Source organism: Prinia subflava, chromosome 28 (assembly GCF_021018805.1).
Source record: "Prinia subflava isolate CZ2003 ecotype Zambia chromosome 28, Cam_Psub_1.2, whole genome shotgun sequence".
Classification (NCBI taxonomy): domain Eukaryota; kingdom Metazoa; phylum Chordata; class Aves; order Passeriformes; family Cisticolidae; genus Prinia; species Prinia subflava.
In genome coordinates this window covers 3,498,675-3,524,133 of record NC_086274.1, presented here as the reverse complement: position 1 = coordinate 3,524,133, position 25,459 = coordinate 3,498,675, and the positions used below count along the sequence as shown (strand labels likewise).

General features: G+C 44.0%; 1 protein-coding gene across 1 annotated transcript; it reads left to right on the top strand.

Annotated features, from left to right (window-relative positions):
- The first annotated feature begins 236 nt into the window (after nt 1-236).
- TBX19 (T-box transcription factor 19) lies at nt 237-16,267 on the top strand. Its single transcript, XM_063419950.1, has 8 exons — nt 237-1,412; nt 6,936-7,200; nt 9,071-9,205; nt 9,972-10,033; nt 11,049-11,110; nt 11,724-11,912; nt 12,933-13,065; nt 13,920-16,267. The coding sequence occupies exons 1-8, from the start codon at nt 1,219-1,221 to the stop codon at nt 14,152-14,154; spliced, it is 1,275 nt and encodes a 424-aa protein (XP_063276020.1). The 5' UTR covers nt 237-1,218; the 3' UTR covers nt 14,155-16,267.
- The last annotated feature ends 9,192 nt before the right edge of the window (nt 16,268-25,459 follow it).

Sequence of the window (25,459 nt, the reverse complement as noted above, 5' to 3'; positions counted from 1 at the left end):
CAATTGCCTTGAAAGAACGCAAAGTTCTCAATAAGCAGACAGAAAATGTATTTCTCTGAAAATGACCTCCAGGACTACATTTTCATCATCAAGTCCCTGACTATGTCATGTCCAACAGACCAGAAATTTTGAAGGCATTATCAGAGATGGATGTATCAGGAGAAGTTAGGTACTCAAGCATTTGTTATATACCAAAGCCCAGTGTTTACAAGTCACTGTTGTTTGTGGGGCTTCCACTTAATCTTCCAGCAGGGGGCTGAACCCACGTCTCTCATCTCCTTGGCTGAATGCTGAAATTGTTGGAGTCCTCAGTAAAATGTAGATGGCTTTTTGGTGGAGGACATGTGTTGCTGGATCAGCATGAGGTGAGAGGGAATGACTTTTTGGGATGCTGAGGGAGCTTTTGCATGAGATGGACCTTGAGTTGGTCAGCGGTGCCAGGCCTCAGGCAGGTAAGCTCCTAGCAGCCCCAGAGGTGTGCAGTCTGTCTCTGGAAACGCAGCCAGAGGGGCACTCAGCCACCTGCAAGGTCCAGCAGGGGCTTTTTGAATGACAGTGGGACCAAGGGATGGACACAAAGTCCACCAGCAATGGAGTGTAGGGATACTGCCTTCTCCTTGTGCATTGAAACCTCAGTGCAGAAAGCTCTCTTACTGTTATATTTTGATTTAGGAATGCAGAGGAATGAGGTTAATGCATTTATGCAACATTCATGGTGAAAATATTTTGAGACAACCTTCTCTGTGTAACTATCTTGACTCTTCCCAGCTCCTTCAGTTAGAGTCCGCACCAGCGTGAATGCAATTTCCATGCATTGTTTCAGTCTGGAAATGAAACAATTTTCATTAATGGAAACCTGGTTCTCAAGCAGAACAATTAGACCCACTTCAGGTTGAAAAAAGATAAAAGCATGCTAATTTGGATGGAGGACTCTTCTTTCAAGGCAGCCAATTGAGTCATCAGCCAGCCACCCACCTGACTGTCTAACAGGTAATTAGGAGATAGTCCTCTTTTTGTGTGGAGCGTGTGCGTAAACCTCCACACACCGGTGTCACTGCCCATTGGGACTTCCAGGGGAAAGAGCCAGGCAGTGGCAAAAGAGTGAGGAGAGCAGGGTAGTCAGGCAGTGCCCAATGAACTGACTTCTTTTTTTTTTTATTTAGCTTATTATTTTTGTCTTTTCAGCAGCTACCTGAAGTTCCTGGCAGCACAGCTGTCATGGCAGACCTGGGCAAGAAAACCAGCGACTGCACAGTGTCCAGGCTCCTCAGCGTGGTGGAGAGTGAGCTCCGGGCTGGCAGGGACAAAGGCGACCCCACGGAGAAGCAGCTCCAGGTTGTCCTGGAGGATGCGACGCTCTGGCAGAGATTCAGGGAAGTCACGAATGAGATGATTGTGACCAAGAATGGCAGGTGAGTGATCTGCTCAGCACTGCGGGCTCTCTGGAGGTGACAGCCAGGGGGGTTAAGCTCTACAATAATGAACTGTGTGTGCAGACTTGAGAGAACTGCAATGAGCACACCAGAGTTTTCAGGGGACTGCAGCCTTGCAGCCTGCTAAAACCAGAGTATGAACAAGATGGGGGTGACCCTGCTTCTTTTTGGTCACTGCCAAACCATTCCTCCTGTGAAGCATGCTGGAAAAATATATTGACTAACTTGTGATTACACAAAAAGGAAACTTCTGCAAGGGAATACCTCTCAAAACCTTTGGAATGACTTCTTATGCTAATTATCATCAGTCTATATTAGCAAGTCCTCACCTGTAGGCTTCAAATTACTGCACAGAAGCAGACTGGTGCTGTTATCCCCAGCTGCAGCTCCCGTCCCTCTGGCCTTGGCTATTAACAGCTTGTATGAGCAGTCTGTACCAGAATGGGTGCAAGGAAGCTGCCCTATGTGCTCTGTATGTACGCGCAGTCTGAATTGCATGGTCCCACAGTTGTTGCCGGTGCCCTTAGAAACAAGTGTGGAATATTGCTTAATATACACAGTTTTAGAAGGACAGAACGTTGTGGGGTAAATGGATCGTATGTCTTACTATTTGGGGAACACAGAAAGGCACAGGAAAAGAGGGAAAAGTCTGGTGAGAAGGATGCTAATTCTGAATCGGACACTGGTTTGTGGAAGGCTCTCCGCAGAGGTTCTGCTCTGAACTGGGCTGACAGCAGAGTCCAGCCCATAACAGACAAGCAGCTACCAGAATAAGCTTTGCACAGTGATATTAAGGTTTTTATTTCATTTATCCTCGCCAGCCCTCTGCTGCTCCCCATCCCAGCCGCTCCCTCAATATGCACATGTTTTGTGAGACGTCTCAGGAGATCCACATGGGAGAGAGGAATTAAGAGATGGAGAGAAAGATTTACTCGGGTGGTGTGAGTTTCATTAATTTTGCAGACTTTGATTTAGCAGAATTTGTGGATGGAGTTACTGTTGACTGTAGCTTGATGAGGGAGATAGATGAAAGCAGTAAAAATGAAAAATCTCATCTGTTGGCTCAGCAAGATGATTCTGCAGAGAGAATAGTTACCTTCCCAAAATACCAGCTGCTGGTGTAAGAGTACCTGTTGCCATTCTGATTCCTCCTAATAACCTATACTGATAGAAATCTGCTGCTGAGGTTCTCTTTATATCCTGAACCTGCTTTTCCTTCTTTTAAATTGCTTTGAAAACTACTGTTAGGCTACAGCAAACTTTGAAGTGGACTTTCACTTGCTGTACAGTTGCTTAGACTGGCTCCTTAGCAGTGTAAGTCACTAAAAATGAGGTAAGACGGGTTTGCCTCTCATTAGTTAAATTGATATGAAGAATCACACATTATCAACAGGGGTTTTTTTTCCTGGCAGCTAATGAAAATCATGACTTCACAGTGATAGTTCTTTCTGAAATGTCAGGGTGAGTGCATAGATAAAATCTTTTTATAATGCTGATAAGGGAATGTTTCGTTATCTGAAATGCCTGGGTACTTTTCATTTCATTGTGTAAGCTGCCTGATTTTTTGGTTTTAATTTATACACTCCCTATTAGCCAGATTCTACTTTTCCTATAGACACATCTCTAGAAATGTCAGTGAGAGCAGGAATAGGTTCTTTATGATCAAACTACAGCAATCTCAAAATAAAAAATTACAGAAGTATGTCACACTGCTGATTACATTAATCTTTTTAACATAGTTACTGTAGAGACTATGAAAAAGGATCTCTGCATTTCTGAAAGTATCTTTCATCAAAAAACACAGCAGCACACTAAAACAAAGAAAATACAGACTTTGGCCTGGAGCAAACAACTCTGAATCATGCTATTCAAAAGAAGACAAATTTGAGACAATTTCCTATGAGTGCTGAGTTTTTCTCAGTTTCAGGATTCTTCAGTGATTGTCTCCAGAGAAATTCTCAATAGAAAAAATATTGATCTTATTCTGCTGCTGCTAAATGAGTACAACTAAACCATTCTTGCTGAAAGGTAGATTACTGCTTTCAAAAACTGTTCTACAATGAAAAGGAAGAGCCAGCCTGAACTTCTGTGTGTGAAAACTAAAACAGTTGGTGTGGACAGACACATGTTAGCAAAACTCAAAAATTAAACAGGAACCCAATACAGAGAATGAAAGTCTAATTGATTAGTGACCCTCAAGTGTCAAATTCTAGCATGCACAATTCTATCTGCTCTGAGTCACCTCTAATTGGTACCGAGGGTCCCAAAATGTCACAGTTAGATGAACTTCAGTGTTAATATACAGATATGTCTCCGTGGCTGTATCATACATCATTATAATAATCACCTGCCCTAGCAATATGTCTGGGGGAGATAGATATGTTCTGAACAGGATAGACATCATTAAAATTACACCATGTGCTAGATCACAAAATACATCCCAACGGGTGCAGCTGATGCAGTGGGAAACCATTTCCTATTTCACTCAGACCTATTGTATTCGATTGACACTTCAATATCAAATGCACTGTTACCTGGCTGAGTAGGTTTCCTCTCTCAGTGTTTATACCATGTTAGCTAGGCAGTATCCTGAGACTTTGCAATCCCTGTTATTGCCTGGAGACAGGAAGGTGCCACTGTTCTCCTCTGTGCATGGGGAAAATCCATGCAGGCAACCATGAGTGGGGAAAAAAAAAGCCCTTTCTAGGCTTGAATGCTAAAGCAACTTTACTGGTTGCTGTGCATTCAAGTTTGATATCAAACATCTTCCCACTCAAGGTCTGTACTGTGGAGTAATTGCAGCAGATTTGCACTAAATAAATTGAAGAGGCTGAAGTGCTCGGCTATGGCAGCAACGGAGGTCATGTGTGCACCTACCTGATCTCTGAAACAAACATTCTGACTGAAACAAATTTGGAGAAATCACAACTTGCCATGCTAAAAGAGAGATTTTAACAGTAAAGCCACTTAATCAGCAGAACACATTAGGTGGTAAGTTCTCCATTGTTAGAGTCCGTACAGTCAAAACATGCTGGTGCAAGAGAGGCAGGGAATTACTGGGTGTGAAGCCGGTTAACACAGGGAACTGCTCTAATCTTGGTGCTACAGGAGGTTAAAATTGATGGTGACTGTGCTCTCTTCTGGATTGGTCTATAGGTCCTTCGGGATAAACTTGAGCCTCTCAGATAAAAAGGCAGAGCAGTCTGCCTGCATTGTGGGCAGAGGAATCAACAATCTGCGTGTAACAAGGGCAATCCAGTGAAATTAAATTTTCATGTGGATTAATTTCCCCCTCTAATTAAATTTCAGCTATGTATCTAAATGTATTACTTTGAACATTGACCGAGGGAGATCTAGGTGTTGGAAGGTGCAATGCATCCATACTTTTTGTCATATCCTAGTTTGGTAGCTGGTGCATCCTGATCAGAAAGACACATATAGTGTATAAATCCTTGACTAAGCTTCTATTTAATTAGAAAGGTCATGGCTCACAGTACCTTGGAGAGCAGTGAGGAGTGCTGTTCCTCAGGGATCAGTACCGGGACTGAGCTTTTCATTACCTTTGCGGGTGACAGGGGCACACGCTCAGCAAGTTTGCCAGCAACTCCCAGCTGTGTGCTCTGGCTGACGTGTGGAGGGAAGGGATGTCATCCAGAGGGGTCTGGACAGGCTTGAGAGCGAGGCCTGTGCAAACCTCATGAAGTGAACTTTATGGTTCTGCACTGAAATACAGGCTGGGTGGAGAACAGGTTCAGAGCAGTGCTGAGTTCAAGGACTCAGGAGTGTTGGAGGACAAGAAGAGAATCACGACCCAGCAATGTGCACTGACAGCCCAGAAAGTCAAACACATCCTGGGCTGCATCTAAAGCAGTGTGGCCAGCAAGGCAAGGGAGGGGATCCTCACCCCCTGCTCCACTCCCGTGACACCCCACCTGGAGGGCTGCATCCAGCTCTGGGGTCTCCAGTACAGGAAGGACATGGAGCTGTTGGAGCAAGCCCAGAGGAGAGAATTTTTCCTATGAGGAAAAGCTCAGGTCGCTGTTCAGCTTGGAGAGGAGAGAGACCTTACCGCAGCAGCAGCCTCCTAGTACCTAAAGGGGGCTACAAGAGAGCTGGAGAGGGACTTGTTATAAGCACATGGAGTGATAGAAGGGGTGGTGAGGGATTGGAAAAGGCTGCCCTGAGAAGTTGTGGATGCCTCATCACTGGAGGTGTTCAAGGCCAGATTGAATGAGGCTTGGAGCAACCCAGTCCAGTGGAAGGTGTTGGGGACAGCACTCCTGGGACTGGGACAAGATGATCTTTAAGGTCCCTGTCAACCCAAATCATTCTAAGATATCTTCTTAAGTACTGCACTGACCCTGTATCAGCAAATATTAATATCAGATGAAAAGTCTCAAATTTCTCAAGTTCTGTCTTTTCCTCTCAGCAGAAGGTGCTGAATGTATGGGGCCTATATAAAGGTATCCAGAAAGGTGAGTGGGATGTCGTGGGAGACTGACTGTTAGCAAATTTGCATTTGGGCGTCACTGGAGAGTATGACTGCAGGGGCAGGGACTTCAGTCCTTTAAGACAGCCTGGAGTTTCACCTCCCTTCTTACGGGTTTTGGATGTCTTGCATGGCTACCTGAGCCTTGAGAGCTACCTTGCCTTACCCCATGGCTATGAACCTCAGGCCATTCCTCTGGTTGCTTGGTGTACTCTCTCTGTAACCACAGAGAAAAGGAGCTCAAGGATTCATTTGCCTTCATTGGTATGGTCCAAAAAAATGTGGCATGGAGAGATGGCAGTTGCCAGGAGAGGTCAGTATGGAGGTGTCTGGGCCAGTTACTCATGGAAGAGCAATGTAGGAGGTGACATGTAACAGCAATTACATATACTCCTTGACAAGCTAAGAAGCTTAATGAATAGGATACCTTTGCTGGGAAACACCTCTGTTCTGATGTGCACACATTATTCCCAGTCCCTGAAAGTGTTGGAGCCCTACTAGCTCTACTGCTGCAGACTTTCAGGCACTGAGGTGCCAGTTCAGAGCTGTGTGGCATCGACCACAAGCACTGTGACAGAAAAAAACCCCACTGAAAGTCAAGCTGTGAGCTCCTGCAAATCTCCTTTACAAAAGAAAAAAAAATAAAAGGAGAAAAGGTGGCATTGGACCTTTAGGCACAAAAGGAGCATTTTCCCAAAATTAAAGAAAGGCTGGATTTCAGTTTTAAACACACAAGACACTGGAAGGCTGGGTAGAAGTTTAGAGCTTGTTTGTAAGATGGAACTAAAAGCAAAAGGACATAGTCAAGCTGGTGAGATCAGGGAATATGGAAATATGGGACCAAATTACTGGAGAAACTGCCAAGTGCAAGGTCTGATGGCAAGGGTGGATTGAAGGAAGGGAGGATTTGTTTTCTTCTGAACTAGTCTGTGAGCATCTGCAAACAAACACACTGAGGAGAGTCTTTCAAGACCAGTTTCCAGCAGTGTCCCCCTTTTCTGCTTCCCGGCCAGGCGGATGTTCCCTGTTTTGAAGATCAGCGTGTCAGGCTTGGATCCAAACGCCATGTACTCCTTCCTGCTGGACTTCGCTCCGACTGACGGCCACCGCTGGAAGTACGTCAACGGAGAATGGGTGCCAGCTGGGAAACCAGAGCCGCCGAACCACAGCTGCGTCTACATCCACCCGGACTCTCCCAACTTTGGGGCCCACTGGATGAAAGCTGCCATTTCCTTCAGCAAAGTCAAACTCACCAACAAGCTCAATGGGAGTGGGCAGGTATGGCCTGATGTTCCCATACCACCTCTTGGCTTCAATTGCAAGCACCTACCAATCAAGAAATATCAAGGGTGCATTTATGTAATTATAGAAGCCCTTACAGGCCTCTTCACCCACAGATGCCAATTATTCTCTGGAGGCCAAATGTAAACAGGGATAAACAGGCCTTAATTGGCACTTTCAGATTTTAATGGACTTCTTGATGTTAAGAGAGACAGAGTGCTGTGGTTTACTTAATCGTCAGGGGTCTTTTCAGAGTTGGTCTTGTGTGCTGGGGATTTTTACATAAGACTTCAGAGAAAGGGGGGAAAAATGGCCATGGGTATTAGGTTTTTGTTGTGTTCCCCAACATTGTTTGGTGTAAGTGGAATGTTGGCAGGAGTCAGATGGCAGAATAAAAGGCTGCTCCTAAATTAAATAATTACTATGTCTGCTTCTGCATCATGATAATTATCAATATTCTATTGAATCAGCTTTGGCCTTTGGAAAGAAACCACATGTACCAGAAATAAGTGACTTTCTCTTTGAACCTCTTAAAAATGCAAACAGGAAAATTAGTTTTGTTTCATATTTTATTTTTGATGATGCATCTAAAGGCAAAATGTTGCACAGGACCTTTTGTTCGCTTGTTTGTTTTGTACAAAACTCCTACGGTGGATGATACTTGTCAGCCCAGAATCAATTTCTTTCACATAAATGTTATACTTTCTCAATCTGTTATTTCCATTAGGTTTGTGAGGTACCTCTGTAAGCTTAGTATTCTAATGAGGTAGGAAATTATCTCAGGTTTTACGGATGGGAGAACAGGAAGCTGATCTGACTTTTCCTTAGTCATATGTGGAACCTGCACACAAGAATTATTGTAGAGCATAGAACAGGATCTGAATTTGCAAACACCTCTCTTGTGTCCAGGATCTCAGAAAATCAAAAGCCTCAAAAAATATGCCTGGGGGGAAAAAGCTACAGGAAATTTGGAGGGCCAAAGAGTCCCTGGGAAAAAGAAAAAAAAATGGGGAAACAATGTGCATATATATGATGGAGAGGAAAATAGCAGAAAGCAGGAGAGAAAAAGCCATATGAGAAACAGAACCCAAACAAAAGTTACTACATAACAAATGGCTGAAGCTTCCTTTGCTTTCTTTTGAAATCATGACCACAGTGTTAAAGTAAACCATGTCCCCACTCCATGCTTCAGCTGTCCCTTCTGTGATGGTATTAGAAAGTAATTGATGACTATCAGTGCTTTATGCTAGTAGCTATGTTCTTTATTTTATATACATATATATATAGGAATATATGTATATATTTATGTATACATCACTTTGCAAAGAACAAATTTTAAAAAAGAATATTTTTCTTGCACTAGAACAAATTAAAGGACCTAATAGCCTTTCTTGGAATCGATGCTGTTCACAGCTTTTAGTGCCAGGTTAGATGATCTGCCAAGGCTTGTTTAGATACAATTCATCTTGCCCATAGAGGAGACTGGATGAGTGCCTTAACTCCCTCCCGGCACCTTTTCTGTGGTGGTGATTTTGCGTCCTCCAGCCAGCAGAAGCAGGACAGGGGGTGCCCCTGAGCTGGTTCAGCAGCCTCTAGTGCAGTGGAAGCCCAGAGGTTTGAGGGCCACAGCTGCTAGCACAAATACTCACTGATGCTGCTGCATCCAAAGCCTTACATACAGTCCAGGGAAGTCTCACTCTGTTCAATAACCCTTGGTTCTTGCAGGGGTGGAAGGCACCTGCCCTCCCGCCTCAGCAGCCGCTGCCAGGGGAGGCTCAGCAGCCACAGCTTCTGTCACAGGGCCAGGGGGTGGCTGTGAGGCACCAGAGGGGCACTGGGGGCTGTCTCTCTGTTTTGTTTCCTGCAGATAATGCTGAACTCCCTGCACAAATACGAGCCCCAGGTGCACATAGTTCGCGTGGGAGGCCCCCACCGGATGGTGATGAACTGCTCCTTCCCCGAGACCCAGTTCATCGCGGTGACTGCCTACCAGAACGAGGAGGTAGGCGGCTGCCACGCTGTGCCCTGGCCACCACTGAGGAGCTCTGGCAGAAGCTGATTAACTGCAAGACCTTTTTCTTGTTTCCCCACCAGTGCCATGCAGTGTAATACTCTATCCAGTCTAATACTCTGTCTTTTCTCTGCAGTAGAACATTGACTAATCTGGTGTCTGGCTCCAGTACTAAGCCAGGTTTAGCTGAATATCCTGCCACAGCTGATCCAGACTGGTCCATCTGTCCTGGCATCCCAACTCTTTATTGGAAAAAAAAAAAGTCAAACTGCCCTACAGCCAAGCCAAATATCTTTTTCCAGCAGTAACTGATAGTTATAATGATAACCCCATCTCTTCATGTTCCCTATAATACAATTGCAGAACAATGCAATACTTCACGGGAAAATTTCTGCCCTTGAGGGATGCTTTGGATTGTAAGAATTTCTAACTCCTGTGCCACATCCCTTAGCTAATGTTGCTGCAGATTTTATTAATACTTGATAGGAGTTCAGTGTTTAAACCCTCTGGAAAGGGTCCACCATTCCACCAAATTTACCAGACCAGCTCCTGCCAGGCTGCCCCAACTGGTGTTTTGCCTGTGGCACTGCTCAGTACACAGCAAAGCTGTCTCCTACCCAGTCCTGGACACATCAAATGTGGGGATATATTTTAGGCTCACCCAGGCAGTTCCACTGAGATTACTCTGGAGGATGTTTTGTCAAGTTTCTATTTCAATTTGCCTTCACTAACATGCCTTGTTTTCTGTAAACTCAAGATAACAGCCCTCAAAATCAAGTATAATCCCTTTGCCAAAGCCTTCCTGGATGCAAAGGAAAGGTGAGTTCATCTTCGTTTTTTTTGATCCAGTAGCTTTTTGCTGCTGATATGGTTAAAACTGTGACATCACCATAGGAAAGATAAATTACGTAACTGATTCTTGTTTCTGCTGTCTTAAATCCAGAGTCACTCCAGTGATATTACTGGGGAGACTGATAATTATTACAATAGGTGCTGAAGTGGGTGAACATGCTCTGGGGATCCTGCCACTTATCTCTGTCTACGTAGAAAGCCTGAAATGAGATGGTGTGAGCTTCCCCAGTAGAGTTATACCCCACATATGTTCACTACAGTGTTCTTGCACTCCAGTGAATCCTGTCATTTGATAGGTCAGGGAAAAAAAATGTTAACTCCAGATGTCAAAAAGCATAGTTGAAGTGAAATTACAGTGGAACTGTAATGCAACTACACTGCTGCTATTAAGTCTGTGTGATAATTTATGATGGGTTCATTAAAGGTAAGATGTCAGAGATGCTTCTGTCAGAAATCAATTGTAGTTCATCTTGCAAAATTTTCCTTGCATCACCCATGTTAATGCACAGTGGCATCCAAATGATGCATCCCGGCCCATAATTTCTAATCAATTTTGTTTGGACCAGCTTTATCTTCTAACATGTGAAGTGTCCCAAGTGTCCCACAGGAGAATCTGTATTTTCTTTCACTCCTCTCACCACTTAAGAAGCTGCTGTGTCTCAGGGTTTCCAGCTGGGGAAGGGGGAATGCTGCCTTCAGCTTGCCTGCAAGCAGGAATGGCACCCACAGGCAGATTTAGGATTCCATGTTTGGCTCCCAAATATGGCACAAACTTAGAAACGTTTTTGTTTATGTCATCAAACAAAAGCTCCTGCTTCCTTTATGGTAGAATGTAGGAAAGTCTACTGCTGCCTAGCAAGGTTAAAGAAGAGGGATTTCCCTCCTTTTTTACTCACTCCTTCAATTTTTAATGGATAGTTCTGGTTATAACTTTTGTAATTTTTCAATGAGAACACTTACCACTAAGTATTTTGCTTTTCAGAAACCATTCTAAGGATGCTCCAGAGACAGTCTCTGAAGGTCAACATATGACATATTCTCACTGTAAGGTTTTTATTCATGGGAGCTGCAAGTTTTGTGAGATATGATGGGTGCTGGGAACCTGGGTCTTGCTTAACTGGTTCATACTGGTCATTTACTGAGTCTTGAATTGTGTTCATTGAGAAGGACCCTTTAAAAAAATAAGGAGATTGAAGAGACCTCACAGTAGGTAATAATGTGAGAGGTCTTGCAGAGGGAACATTTTCCATATAATCCAGTTTTTCAATATTAAAAGGAACCTAGAATCAAATATATGACATTTTAAGGGCCTTCTTACCCCTTTGGTTTTGTATTTGTGAATGTTTTTGTCACCTATAAAATTATCCTTCATAGGGAAACAGGTAAAAAAGTGAGGGGGAGCAGAAGCTGCATTTGCTTTACTGATAACATTTCTTTCATTTGTTCTTTAATGTCTGTGACATTTTCTGGTTGCTTTCAGGTCTTGTTTTCAGAGTTGGTGGGTCGGGAAGGGGGTGGAGGGTTGCTATTTTTTGTCAGCTGTTTCACAAACTAGTATCTTGGTATTTCTGAGGCACAGCTGACTCTGCAAGAAGGCTGGCTATTTCTCAGTTCAACGCAGCAATAGTAATAGCTTTGTTCTCGCTTTCCCTCGCAGTGGGTGGCTGGTTGATTCCCAACCCAGACCCAGTGTGTGCCCCGGGAAGCTCCAATTTCCAGTACGGCGGAGCTTTGCCTCTGCCCGCCCCGCAGGCTCCCCACAGCTGCGAGAGATTCTCAGCCCTGCGAGGCCACCGGGCCGCTCCCTACCCAGCCTCCTACGTGCAGAGGAATCACTCCCCTACAGGTATTCCCAGAGCGTGGTTTGCTGCCCCTGCCTGCCTGCCCCTTGCCTTAGGTTAGCACATGAGGCTCAGGAAGAGCTTGGTGAGTCTCTGGAACAACCCGCACAGAACCCTTCATGCACCCAGGGTGACTGAGGCAGCAAAGCAAGAGGTACCAAGAGCTGGGTGCTCTCAGTGACAAAAGACAGTGTATCCCTGTGCCTTCAGTACAGCTTCCAGTTATACAAAAAGAGCATTGCAGGTCTTCCTTCGATGTCCTGCCGTGACAGGAGCTGTTGAGCTCTCAAGCCAAAGCAGCTCCCAGGTAGGAGCTGATGTGAGGCGAAGGCATTTTGGTGTTGTCAGAACATCCTTTGAGTCCCTCTCACTCTATAGATCTGAGTACAGAGTTCCAGAAATTGATTCTACTTTGATCAGAAGAAGTGAGTGGGAAAGAAGAGTAGGGGTAAAGTAATCTGCTTGCTAATTATAATTTAACAAGACTTCCTGCTTAATGGAAGTATTTATCATAGAATGGTTTGGCTTGAAAGGGACCTTAAAGATCATCCTGTTGCAACCTCCTTGCCATGGGTAGGGACTTGTTCCCTAGACTAGACTAGATCAGGTTGCCCAAAACCCCATTCAACGTGGCCTTGAAAATTTAAGGGAATGGGGCAGTATTTATAAAACTTTATTAAGTATTTTAGCTCAAATTATAAGGAAATCTGTATCAAAACATTGCCTGATATATGTCAATTATGAAAAACTACTAATCAAACTTGCAAAAATGCAAATCCTATGTCTGTCAGGCTGTACCTTCTCATGTATCACGCCTGGGATTGCAGTGGCACCTTGCTCCTCTCTAAATGAACACAAGGGAATTTTGCCTTTTTACCTCTGCTTGGGACTTTTGTCCTATTACCTGTGTTTGGGGACCTCATGATCAGATTGCTGCCTTAAGTCTGTCCATGTTTTGCTGTCTTAAGACAGTGTCTGTAATAGTCACTGAGGATTTGTTTGTTGCTTTTTTTTCCTCCCTGAAGTTAACTTATTGGAGAGCTCCAGCAATAATCTTCAGGTATTCTCAGGACATGACAGCTGGACTTTGCCATCCTCTCCACACACTAATTTGCTCTCAGTGCCACACACAAAGGGAGGTGCCAGCCCTGGACCCAGGTAAGGTTACAGGAAAACTGCTGGTATGAGGAGCACTGAGGCTTGTAGGACTGTCCTGGTGATTTGCCCTTTGCTCCAAACTTTAATCGGTATCCAGGATTTGAAATGTGTCCTAAGTGTCCGATTCAAGATTACTGGGCAGATCTTTCTGACAAGCTAATAATTTTCTGCTCTAAAATCTATGGGAGCTTCATTATTCCCCAGCACTGCTGAAAACCAGGATCTTGGAACACCCACAAAGAATTCTGGTCTCTACAATCTGTGAACATTTAAAAACCAAATTATTTTGCTTCATGTATTTCTCACTATTATCCTGTATGAAATGAGGATCCTGTTCTAATAGTAGATGGAATTTAGACCTAGTGAATCAGTTAATTATCAAATATTTTCCCTTCTTTTCCCCAAATGAATGAATGCAATAATTTGTTCTCTCAACTTAGGTGTCAGGAGGATCAGCTGCAATGTCAATTGCAGCGTTATTTGATTGAGTAGGTTTTTTTCTCAGTGTTTATACCATAGTAGCTAGGCAGTATCCTGAGACTTTGTGACCTCCCTCTCTAGAAACTCTTCTGACTCCGTTCCTGAGATGGAAAAAAGAGAAGACACAGAGCCACATAAAAAGATCCTTAAATTTTGAAACCTCACATATACTGTACATTTCTCTCCATGCCTCCCTCCAAGATCACCAGGTGTGACAGTTGCTGGTGATTTTTCACTTAAGATCTTCAAGGCTGATCTAGTTTGGTGACTTGAATAGCTGCCTTTGAACAGATAATTAAATTGACTTTCCTGTGGGCTTATGTGGGCTAAATGCTTTGAAATAAGTAATTCAATCTGTGCTGCTTTTTTTGCAGCCACTACCCTTGCCTGTGGACAGTGAGCAACAGCGCTGTCAATGTTGCCAATGCAGGAAGCGAGGTGAACAGCAACCCTCCAAGCATGTTTTTAAGGGGTAATGTCCCCTTAGCTGCTGCACCATCAGTGCAAATCCCTGTGCAGGGAATGGTGTCTGGCAGCATGGAAGCACAGGGGGAAGGCCCTCTCAGCAGACTGTCCGACTCCGCGTGGACATCCTCGCACTCCTTTTGATGGACACGCAGCTCCCAAGGGAAGCTCAGACAACCAAGACTGACACAAATGGCAAATGATCCCCGAGGAGTGCAGTGCAGAGCAGAATGTATGCAGGAAAAGGACTTAATCACTTCCCCTGATGTCCCTTTTGTGTGCCAGCTAAGCCAAAATGCAAAGGCAGGAAGTATTAGAGGAACCAGCCTGTTACTGCAACTTTTATGCATCATTCAGAATGATGTCCAGAAAGAATCTTTTTAGTTAGCTTTGCTTCTACATCACATTAAAAATGGTCAGAGACATGGGACTGAGTGAAGCAGACATGGCAGCTGGGTACTTGCTGTCGTTTTAGACGTTCCTTCTGTAACTAACAGCCAAGTCCAGGGAAAATTGTGAGCGAGTTTGCAGCTGGTCATTTGAAGGGACAGCACCGCTTTAAAGGCTTTCTGAATCTCTTACACAGAGGTTTTCACAATACCTGAAAATAAACCCCGCTGGGGATGAAATTAGTCTGACCCCCTAAAGCCACCTGCATACAGCATTCTCTGTCCCCTTCCCTTCTCCAGCTGCTGCTTGCTCTGTGTGTGCCATGGGGACAGAGGGCACACTCGAGCTGCAGAAGTGGCTGCATTGTAGCAGCAGGATGCAGGGCAGCTAATTTAGCATTTAGAATCTGATGTTATAGTCTTTGAAATGGAAAGTTTCAGTGTTTCCAATATGTGCTATTTTTGAAACGGTGGAGGGAAAAGAGTGATAGAAAAAAGATTCAGCTTGCATTTCCACTTTGCTTCAGCTATACAGTACAAATAAATTATGATTACATGGTGTATTATCTCCTCAGTGCCTTTCCAAGGTGTAAACACACAGTCTTTCTCACCCAATAAACTCTGAGCTATTTAAAGCAGCTCTCCCAGAAGCAAGTTGACAAAACAGGAATTTTCTATTCCTTGTCCAGTTACTGGGTGTAAGCTCCTGGGCATGGTGTTTCATGTCTTCACACCTGTTTCCCTTCTCACTTTGTCTGCTTCAGCTTCCTTTTTCAGGCTACCACTTTTCCCATCCTGCATGAGTGTACAACATTTATCACAGTGGAGTCCTGACCCTGTCTGGGATTTCTGACCACTACTGTGATGCAAATAACAACAGGCATCTCACAGTCTTCCTTGTCCTTTCATGTATCTCCTCAGGCAAACCCTATCAAATTCTCAAAGAAGACTTCTGCTGTTTGGCCTCTATAAAGAAAAAACTGCAAGCTAACTCATGTAGATATGTCCCTGTATAATGAAATGCCCAGCAGCAGTTCTGGTCTGTTTAGGGTCATGTGCATGGATAGCGGAGAATCCCCGGCATAGAAGAGGATTTTCTAAAGCTCCTGTGATCTGCTGCCTTTGCTTCTGCTAGATCCAGCAACATTCCTTTTGTGAATACTCATTTACTGCATGCAGACTCTGGGAGCAACATTCTATTTTGAGTATACATTAGAGGCAGCAGCAGCAAGAGGAGCCTTTTGATTCACTTCGTCAAATATGCACCTGCCTGGTGAACTCAGCAAGTTTGATATTCTATTACCTGGCTGGAACCACCTCCTTAAACTGCTCTCAGTGTGATGCATTTCCATGCCTTCCCCACCTGGCTTTTCAGATCTGCTGCAGGCAAGATCATGTGCCAGAATGTCCTCAGTAACACTGTTAGTTTTGCTGACTTGTGCTGCAATCCCCTAAGATCAAAGTAATGAAGTTGCTTTGGGTGTGCATTTTTATTAGTAGAGGCATTGGTCAAACAAGAGTTAATAGAGTGCAAAAAGCTCTGCATCCTGCTATCAGTCTAATCCTTGTCAGTTCTGACTGCAAATCTGCCCTCCCACGTTCTGACAAAAGCTTGGTGATGAGTTTTTCACTGTTATGTTTCTCTACCTTGTGGCAAGAAATGTAAGTAGGTGTTTCAAAAATAACTCTGCCTTACAGATGAGGTTTATTAGCTAACTTATGCTACCCTCTTCTGGCTGTTCACCTCCCCACAGACACACCATACACAGAGTCTACAAAAAGATGCTAAAAAGCAGGCTAGTGATGACTTCTCTGTATTCCAGGACTTGCAATGCTTCCTTCATGGCTAATGAGTTGGATAATTTCTTATCCCATATACTGCATATACATGAGTGATTAAAAGATGTTACTCAAGTTGCATTTTTATTTCATAAACAAACAATGTAGTGGAACATCTAATCAGCTTTCCTGATAGTCCCATAGGATTGAAAGAATTAAAAAATGATCAAAACAAACAAGCAAAATAACTTTTTCTTCCTTTTCACTGTAAAAGCAGCCATGACTCATGTCTCAGGAGGCAAGAAGTTCCAAGATCTCAGAACTGAGCTAAGTCTTTGTCATTGCAGACAATCTGATTTAGTGTGACCCTGCAAAATGACATAGAAAGATAAAATATACTTGGTTTGCTCACTACCCATGGCCCCATCTCAGTACAAGCTGGTATTTGTAGCCCAAAGCCTTGGGTTTAAAGATAGCAGGGAGTATGCTCATCTTGGGTTTCCTACAACCCAAGGAATTGGGTTGAAGAATCCTGCAAGGAACAGGGAGTGGGACTTGATCCTTATGGGTTCCTTCCAGGTTGAGATCTGTGATTCTGGTCTATGATTTTGCAGCTCTGGTAAACTATTTGGGAACTACTGTCTGGTTTGGACAAATTACTTCTAAGCAGCAGAGGCACAGGAGAAAGACTTTTCTACTGTTCACAAGAAAAACTGCTCTTCTATCTTCACAGCTCTCCTTTCCCAGCACAGTGGACTTCCCTACAGCACAGTAACAGGCTGGAATGCTGGCTGCAGTGTTCTCCTGGGGGAGGCAGATTCCCTTAAACTGTGTAAAACTGTCCCCCTCCTAATAAACCATTACTGGGGGTTTGGTTTTGCACCAATACTGCACTTGTTTCTCAGCAGATTTCTGCCTGGCATTAAAACCCATACAAGGATAATTTCTGGATGAATATTTCCCTGGTTGTTGTAAGCAGTAACTGAAATGGCAGCATGAAAAGAGAGCTAAGAGCCCTCTCCCCAGTTTTTATATATGTTTACATAAAATCACTTCCTGACTCTGTAGAAAGGAAATATACTAAAAGACTGGAATAGCTCTTTTGAGGTCTCCAGGGTAGCTATGCCACCCGGTATTAATGATAGTTTGTAAATTTTAACCTGATTTGATCATGAAGCCTACACGGTAGGTTTTTGTCCTGCCAGAAGCAATGCTGGAGACATGGCTGGTAGCCCTCAAGCCTCTCCCTGGGACAGCCAAGGGGCCAGGGCTTGGGAACACAGCTCCACACAAATCTCCACGTTATTAGAGGAAGGAATCCTTCATTTTCAATTTCTGCAGGACTTTAACACTGTACCCAGCTAGTAAATGTGAGGTTGGAGGGTGGTTTCTGTGACACCTCATTCAAGTGTATTAAAAAAGAAGTGCAGGGAAGTGGTAAATGAAACCAGAAGAGCTACAAGGTAAAAACCCTGAGATGTTTTGGTTGCCACAGGTCCTGCCCCGTGGTATGCTGCTGTCACTGGGCTTCGGTGTCCCTGTCAAGGGAGCTGGGCAGGGTGGCAGGGAGCTGCCCTTCAACCCCTCCCGGGGGCTCCAGCGGCCCCTGGATCTGGACCTCTCCTCAGCCTTCTCATCTCCCCTCAGCCTTCCCGCCTCTCCTTCAGCCTTCCCGCCTCTCTCGAGGCCTGAGGCAGAGATGCCTTTCTCTCAAGCTTTTCCCTCACGGTTTATTTTCCTGGCTATGGGGCATGGGTGTCCCAGTAAGGCAAAAAAGCGCCTCTGGCTGTGCCCAAGGAAGTGTGGAGCAGCTCTTCCCTCAGAGCACACGGCTGCCAGACATCTCCCTTTGCATGCCCGAATCGAGGGCTGACGCCTGCCCGTCTCTGGGTGCTGTGATGGGTGTGCTCAGCAGCCCGCCTGGCCTCGTCCCAAAAAGTCCCTTCTCCCTCCTGTGCTTCACTGAGTCTCTTTGGGAGATGGGCAGCTCCAGCAGCACCTCACTGGGGCCAGTGAAGGGCTTAACACATGGCTTCAGGTGTTCTCTTCCATAACTGTGGAGTTTTAAGGGAATGATCCTATGCTCCCTGACAGGCAGAAAACCAGAGAGCAGATAAACACCACTTTCCTGAATTCTCCAGTACAAGCCCAGATGTTTCCGTGAGCCAGCCCTGGGTGCCCATTAGCACTCACACCCGTGGCCTCATCAGTGAAGCTTAGCTGCTGCTGTTTGTCCACACTGGGTGTGTGGTTCAGCACTCAGGTGTAGTTTTTTGTAGTTTTGTAGAACCTGGTTCTGGGTTCTCATCCTTGGGCAGACCCTCTGCACAGCTCCTTTGGGTTCTGCGTTTCTGTTTGTTCTTAAAATGAGCCTGGTAACCGTAGGAGAAGGGAACACAGGTGACCCTGCCCCTGATAAGTACCAGCTGTGTTAATTACCCAATACAGCCTGGACCCTGATGAGTCACAGCTGTATCCAGTCAAGATAAGTGTATAAAAGGGAGTGGGTTGGCTGGAGGAGAGGAATTGCCACAGAGGACCCTGCAGAAGAAGGATCCTGAGGAGAGAGAATCACTGCTGCAAGGTCAGTCTGGGGCTGTTGGTTAGAGCCTGTTGTTGGAACCTCTGTCATAGTTTAGCTGGGTAAAAGCCTGCAGTCACAGTCTGCAAACTAATACGTGCAGTCAGAGTTTAGCAGGAAATATCCAGCACGCAGAGGCTGCAAGGGAAATCTTCAGTAGGAGCTTGCTGCAGCCAGAGCCAGTGAATAGCTGGAGTCAGGATGGCTGAGCTGTAAAGAGGAATAAACCAGGACCCTTTTTATGCTGTGATAAACAAGAAGTCTGTGTCTTGGTGCATTTCTACCCTCTAATGAGAGGGCTACTGCAACAGTAACAACTGCTAATATTTAACCATTTTTATATTTTAGCCATAAATATGGACTATACAAGTTTGCAGGTTAAAAATAAGCCTTCTAAATTTTACACACTGGTACAAATATACTGTTTCTACCTAATGGTTGTAGCTGTTGTGTGTCATAGTCTGCTAGATCTACAGCAGCAATAACTAATAGTCCTTACCACAGAGATACTAATGCTTGCTGTGTGGTTTGAAAGTGTCTCTTCTTGAGAAGTTGTCAAAACATAAATATGAGTGATTTTTATGGTGAGTCTGGGGATAGCTCATATTTTAAATGAAGAATTAATGGAACTAGGGGAGGATGTGAATTGTGCGGACTGAACACCTATAGTTTTCATAGACTTTCTGTAGAACTTTGTATAAATGACTTAAGTCTTGTAGGTCAGGTGCCTGAGCATCTTTTTGTCTCTGCAGCAGTATTGCTTCAAGCATCTGTTTCTTATCTGAAAATCAGACATTTTGCCTTCCTCTCAACCTGTGTGGTGGAAGATCTCTGGGGTAGGAGTTCCCCTTACTGCCTATACACATAGAACATACAAAAAGAGGTCTTGTTTTGCTGAGGCCTTTTGGTAGTATTACATGTAAAAATTACATATACTTGAGTGTGTGTGTATTACCAGCAGAGGCAGAATCAGTAGCACTGTGGTCTTAATACTCTATAATCTGTGAGTTGTACTCTGAACAAGACATCACTGCTGTTCCCAAAACACAACTTGAGAAGGAAGCAATGTGTCCAAGTAATCTGCTGTGGTGAATGGTGACCCCCAAAATGTTTTAGAAATCCGTTTACCGGGTTGTGCATTTACAGTGAAATCAAGGTAAAGCTGTCTTCTGTTGTTCTAGGTTGCTCTGGGAAAAGTGAGGGTAGATTTCATGTAATTCACCTCACTTTTACTTTAGTGACAAACCTCATACAGAGGTCAGATGCAACCCTGGACTAGGACAGACTGTGGGCTCTGTGGGTTGCACAGGGTGTCACCAGCAGGAGCACCAAACACTGTGAGGATGATCAGGTCTGGAGTTCATGTCCCTAGGTCACTGTGATCTCTGTGGCTGTAGCTGGCACTTTGCTCCTAGAAAAGGAGTGAAGTGTCAAATTCCACAGGCTCAGTGTGCTTGCTGGCTGCTGCAGCCTGTACTTACTGGATTGTGCTATTAAATTGCTTTTCAGGGAGGATGTGGTAAAATACAAAACTATAACTTCTGGTGATGAGACATTTACAAAGTGTCTAATTTAAAACACAAAAATAACCTTCACTTTTGTCAGGTGCCTGTGTTCACTAATAAGCCTTAGTTGTCCTGACCAGCCTCACCTGCAGCCTCCACCCACACTGCTGGAGCCTTAATTAAGCTCAGCCTGAAGGTGTTAGTTCCTACCTGGGCTATTTTAGGGAGTATGTGCTCTGACCCTTGAGTTGGTATTTGCTTTCCCTGGACTTGATGCTTGCTGGGCTGTTGGCAGGATGTGTTCTCCATCCCAGTCCTGCCCTGCCTGCTGGGCTCAGCTGTGATACGTTTGTGCCCTGCTGCTGAGAGCCCTGCCTGCCCTGGGGCAGCCCTTTTCTCCCCATCCTCTGCTTCTGGCTGCCCCTGGCAGGTTTGTAGCAGTTTAATTTCTGTCTCACTTTTATGTAGTCCCTGCTGATGAATGAGGAGTTCAGCAGGGCAGCCCTGAGTGTGTCCTGAGCAGTTTCAAATGCCTGTGGCTTTGTCTCTATAACAAGTACAGCACTTGAGCCTGCAGAAGCAGGGCGTACTTTAAATGCCCCTGGTCATGGGGTGATGGCTTCTGTTGTAGATACTGCTAAAAGGCCCAAGGGAGGGCCATCCTAGGAAAGTGCTGTTTTACTGTTCAAATCTGTACTTTGCTTGGTAAAGAAGTTGCTCCTCACTTACACGGTGGCACCTGTGGAGTGTTGCTGCACTCAGAGCCAGGTCTCTAGGGGAGCAGAGGAAAAGGAGGTATAAACTTGTTTAACCTCTCTGTGTTGCCTCTATTGTTTGAAGTGTCTGTTCAGGCTCTGAACACTTCTGAAAATGAAAAACTTCTTCCTGTATTTTTCTTTGTTTTCTCAATATTTTTGGAAAAAGTGGTAGGGCGTTTAGCCACAAGTGTAATGATAAATAACTGGAGTGTCTTAAATTTGCATTTATTGGTAATGTGGCAAATTGGGTGTGTATGCAAAGAGGTAAAGTTTTTTCATGGCCAGTATGTATTGTTGCTATTACTATGAAGTGCTGGTTTTCTCAAAAAAAAAAAAATTTCTTTTTGAGAAGGGTCTGTTTTCATGGATATAATTTAATTGTTTTGGAGAGGTCAAAGTTGCTTAGAGTGTTCAGAAGGGTGTCTGAATGGTACTATTGCAGCTTAAACTGTCTTTCACTTTGGAATTCAGAACTGTTATGGCTTAAAAAAAAAGTGAGACTTATTTTGAGATACTGAACTCCTTAAATGGGCATCTTTGGCATAATTTCTTTCTGGATTTGTCTTATACTTTCTGTCAATTTGGGATATGGAGTCTTCCAGATAATTCTTTTGGGGCAAGAAAGACATGAACAAATGTTAGTTCTGTCAGAACTGTATGATTTGGTAAGAATGAAGTGGGATTGTACTTCTAAAGAGTTGGTTATTTTTTCAAGTCGCTACATACTTTAATTAGGAAGGACAAAATCTGTGGACTTTAAGAGTTCTGGAAAAACTGTTTTAGAAAAGTATAGATGGGCTAACTTGAAATAGAGACTAGAAGTGTATATACACATCTGCAAGTATTTATGAATGAACTCATAGTTCTTCTATGATGTTCTTTTTCTGTGGATTTTTTTCTTTCTCTCAGCAAGGTCAGTGAAAACAGTTCAAAAATTATTTAATAAAGTTATATTCTGTACAGCTAATCCTCGGTTCAGAAAAACCCAACCAACCAACAGATCAAAATCAGCCACCAAAAAAACCATTTACCAACACCAAAAAAATCCAAATTAAAAAGCTTTTGAAAAAAGTATGCCTTTCCTTTGATATGTGTCTTTGTGGACTGTTATGGCTTTTCTCTTTGGGTGCTGCATCTGTGAATGTCTTATGTTCTCTTCTGTTCCTCAGTTGTTCCCAAGGGCAGTATGCAATACAGCAGGTGCAGGCTCTGCCTCTTGCCCAGAGGAGTGAGGCATTGTCAGAGCAGAAGTGCAGCATTTAGGCGAGGGTAGGTGTGAGTGGGACCCCCTGCTCTGTCTGAGGTGCCTCTGTGACTTGGCAGAAGGGCAGAGCTCACTGTGGTGTGAGGTTCAGGGAAGCAACTTGTTCTGAGACAGGCTTTTAGTTTCACCAGCTGAGCATTTTCCTTTGGAACTCTGAGGTCTCCAGACTAGTCAATTTTGGCCCTAGGACTAGCAGTGTGCCTGTGGATAATCTGTGTGTGTAACCCTTCCCCAGCAGCTGCTGGCAGACAGGAAACTGGATGTGTTCTGTATCTGATGTGTTTGAATGTCCTCAGGTCCTTGCTGTCTTCTCCTATAGAAATTCCTCTCCACCCAAGTAAATACCCAGGCAAAAGAATCCATTTGTGTAACGTATGCAGGTCAATTGCATTAACTTTTCCCTGAAAAGTCTAGTGTCCAAAGGGGACACGTTGCTTTTTTATCTGTTCTGTCAGCTTGCAATAAAATGTTTTGTCAAGACTTATTCAAGTCTTTGGTTTGAGTTGCCTTAAGCAGGTTTTTTTTTGTTTGTCTTTGTCTATAAAAAACAAAAGTTTTTTATATTGTTTATAGCAAGAAATCTAGTTTCTGGAGCTGCTAAACGTTAAATAAATAAATTCTGTGTTAGAAAGGTTGATATAAATAATCAACATAAGAACACAGAAAGGTCAGGGAGCTCCAGGAGCATGCTCTATTCCTCTACCTCTGGAATGAAAACATAATTCATTTTATAAAGCAATCAATATTTCTTGGAATATTAATTGAGGCTTAGGACCCAGTTGGCCATGGAGAGAAGGCTGACATTTAGAAAACTTATTTCTAGCTTAAATGTGTTTATGGCTAATTCATAAATATTCGTTCTGGGACTAGTGCTGTCCTTTTGCTGAAATCTTAACCTCTTTTTTTTTAAAATGCGGATTTGGGGGTTTTGGCTGTGGGTTTTTTTTTTTTAATTAGCTGCTGTGCTTGGCAGCACTTCACAAATTACCTTCTGAATACAGTTTTACACTGTCTCATTTGGTCTTTCTTCTGCTGGAGGAGGAGATGCTTGCTTTTTCCTCAGCTGCACATTCCTGCTGCTCCTTTGTCCAGCCTCTCCGTGCTGCAGCCTCAGAGTGAGCTGTGTGCTTGTGGTCTCCCTTGCTTGATGCCAGGGCACTGTGGGACTGGGGCAAGGGGGACTCCTTTCTAATGGGCAGCTGCTGTCAGATCAGATTGAAAGTGTGTTGTAACTGCAATCCCAGTATTAATTTTGCTGCCCAGCCAAGAAAAGGTTTAGTTCTATTTCACTCCCTGCTGAAGTATTTTGTTTTTCTGTTGCTGTGTTCATCCTAGTGCTGTTTTCTGTGCTGACTCAGTTGAAATTCATCCATCCTGAACTTGGTGAGCAGGGCTGTCTGCAGTATTTCAGAGTCATTCCTACTAGGGTATTGTATAGTGCCACAAAAACTGCCCTTTTTCCTCTGGAAATACTTCAGATTTGCCCTATGGTCATATTTGCCTCTCTCCCAGAAGGTAAGCTTCCATTTTGGGTAGCACTGATGTGTGAGGAATGACCTTTATTTCCCCTTGCTGCTGAGGGGAACATATGATCTGGGACTCCTTGTAGCTTTTACAGTGTTCTCTGAACCAGCCAGCTTACTGCTGTGAGGTTTTGCTAAATTTTTGCTGCTATCAAAAAAGCTGGAGCAGAGGGAAACCTTGAAATAAGGGAGGTGATGCATTTCACCTACAAAGGGTGAAATCCTGGTAGCACTTGCACTGGCTTAATAGATGTGCAATAGGAGTCAATAGAGAACTTTTCCTTTCCCCTGATGTCTGACTGACTTAATCAGGACCTTACATAAAATCTGTTGTTTGACTGTTGATCTGATTCATCCTTAATTTCAGCATGGAAGTAGGAAAACAGAGGGGGAAGAAAAGCAGTGGGAAGTAGGAAACTCAACCTCCACAGTATGCTTTATACCCGATGTAATTTCAGCCAGCGTTCACCTTGGTGAAGCAAAAAGCTTCATCATTGCATGGCATGCTGTAAGGAGCCAGGTGATGTGTGAAGCCAATTTGACCTGAAGAGAGGAGGTGCAGTCTCCTGCCCTAAGTAACTAATTAAAAGCTATCATCTTGCATGCAGCAGCAGCTGCCTAATGGGATGTTAAAAATATACCTGCCAGTCTTTGAAAAGTACATGTTTGCATGGCAGCGAGAACTGGTGCTTTGGCCTTTGTACAGGGTGTTAAAAACCAAGGGCTGATGTCTGAGATAATGTCTGAATGTGTAATGGCTGCTTCCTCTTGCTGCATAGGCTCTGCATCCCCAGCCTCTGACTCATGCTGAGGTCCCAGATTCTCAGCAGAAAGCCAGCTCATTTTTACACTCCTGCAGAATTCTATCCTGACTTTGCAGAAGCCTTGTTTACAGGAAAACTGCATGTGTTTTTTTGTGGTTTTTTTTCCTGGTGTTATTTTCTTTAATCGGGAAGGGGGTAAAGCTGGTACACAGGTCAGTGATCCAGAAATGTCATTGCATGGCACAGCCCCCTGCAAAATTTGCCCCTCCAAACCAGGGGACTTTTTGTCTGTGACTGCCTGTTAGTGTCAGCAGCCTAGATTTGCCTTTCAGAAACAAGAAAGAAAGCAAAAATTAGGTGTGGGTGAGGGGCAAGGACCAAGTCAAAGCAGAACCACAGACCCCTCGTTTGGGGTGGTCTTTTTTCCCTTTCTGCCTGGCAGTGAGTTGCTGGTATCATTTTTTCTTCCAAATCCAGCAGATGGTGTTAGACTGCTGTTAATGACTCGCATGGGATGGAAAGATCCTGGTGACAGAGCTGGGAGCAGTTCTGTGGGGATGTTCAGTGAATCTGAAGGCTGTGATAGGCTCCTGTTTTCAGCATCTGTGTGTATGCTTTCAGCTTACTACTACTACTAGGGGGTGGGGAGCTTCAGAGCTGTAGTACTTGATTTAAATTGAGGTTTCTGTGACATCCATCATATTTTCCCTCTAAAGGTTTAGGTGTGCTTGAGTGCAAAGGAGCAAAATGAATATAGCCAATGGCCCTCACTGAGCACTTTGGGGTTGGTTGGGAGGTGTATAAATTATTTTGGTTTTTATTTTTTAATTGCTTTTTTCCTTGCATGTGCCTTAAATGGAAAAGTGAAATGGTACAAACTCTCTGC

What these genes read in the sequence shown, in the direction of transcription:
- TBX19 (XM_063419950.1), top strand. Translation starts at nt 1,219, where the DNA reads ATGGCAGACCTGGGCAAGAAAACCAGCGACTGCACAGTGTCCAGGCTC. An exon ending in ACATATGACATATTCTCACT is followed by an intron (nt 11,111 to 11,723) that starts GTAAGGTTTTTA and finishes TTTCCCTCGCAG; the next exon opens with TGGGTGGCTGGTTGATTCCC. An exon ending in GAGGAATCACTCCCCTACAG is followed by an intron (nt 11,913 to 12,932) that starts GTATTCCCAGAG and finishes TCCTCCCTGAAG; the next exon opens with TTAACTTATTGGAGAGCTCC.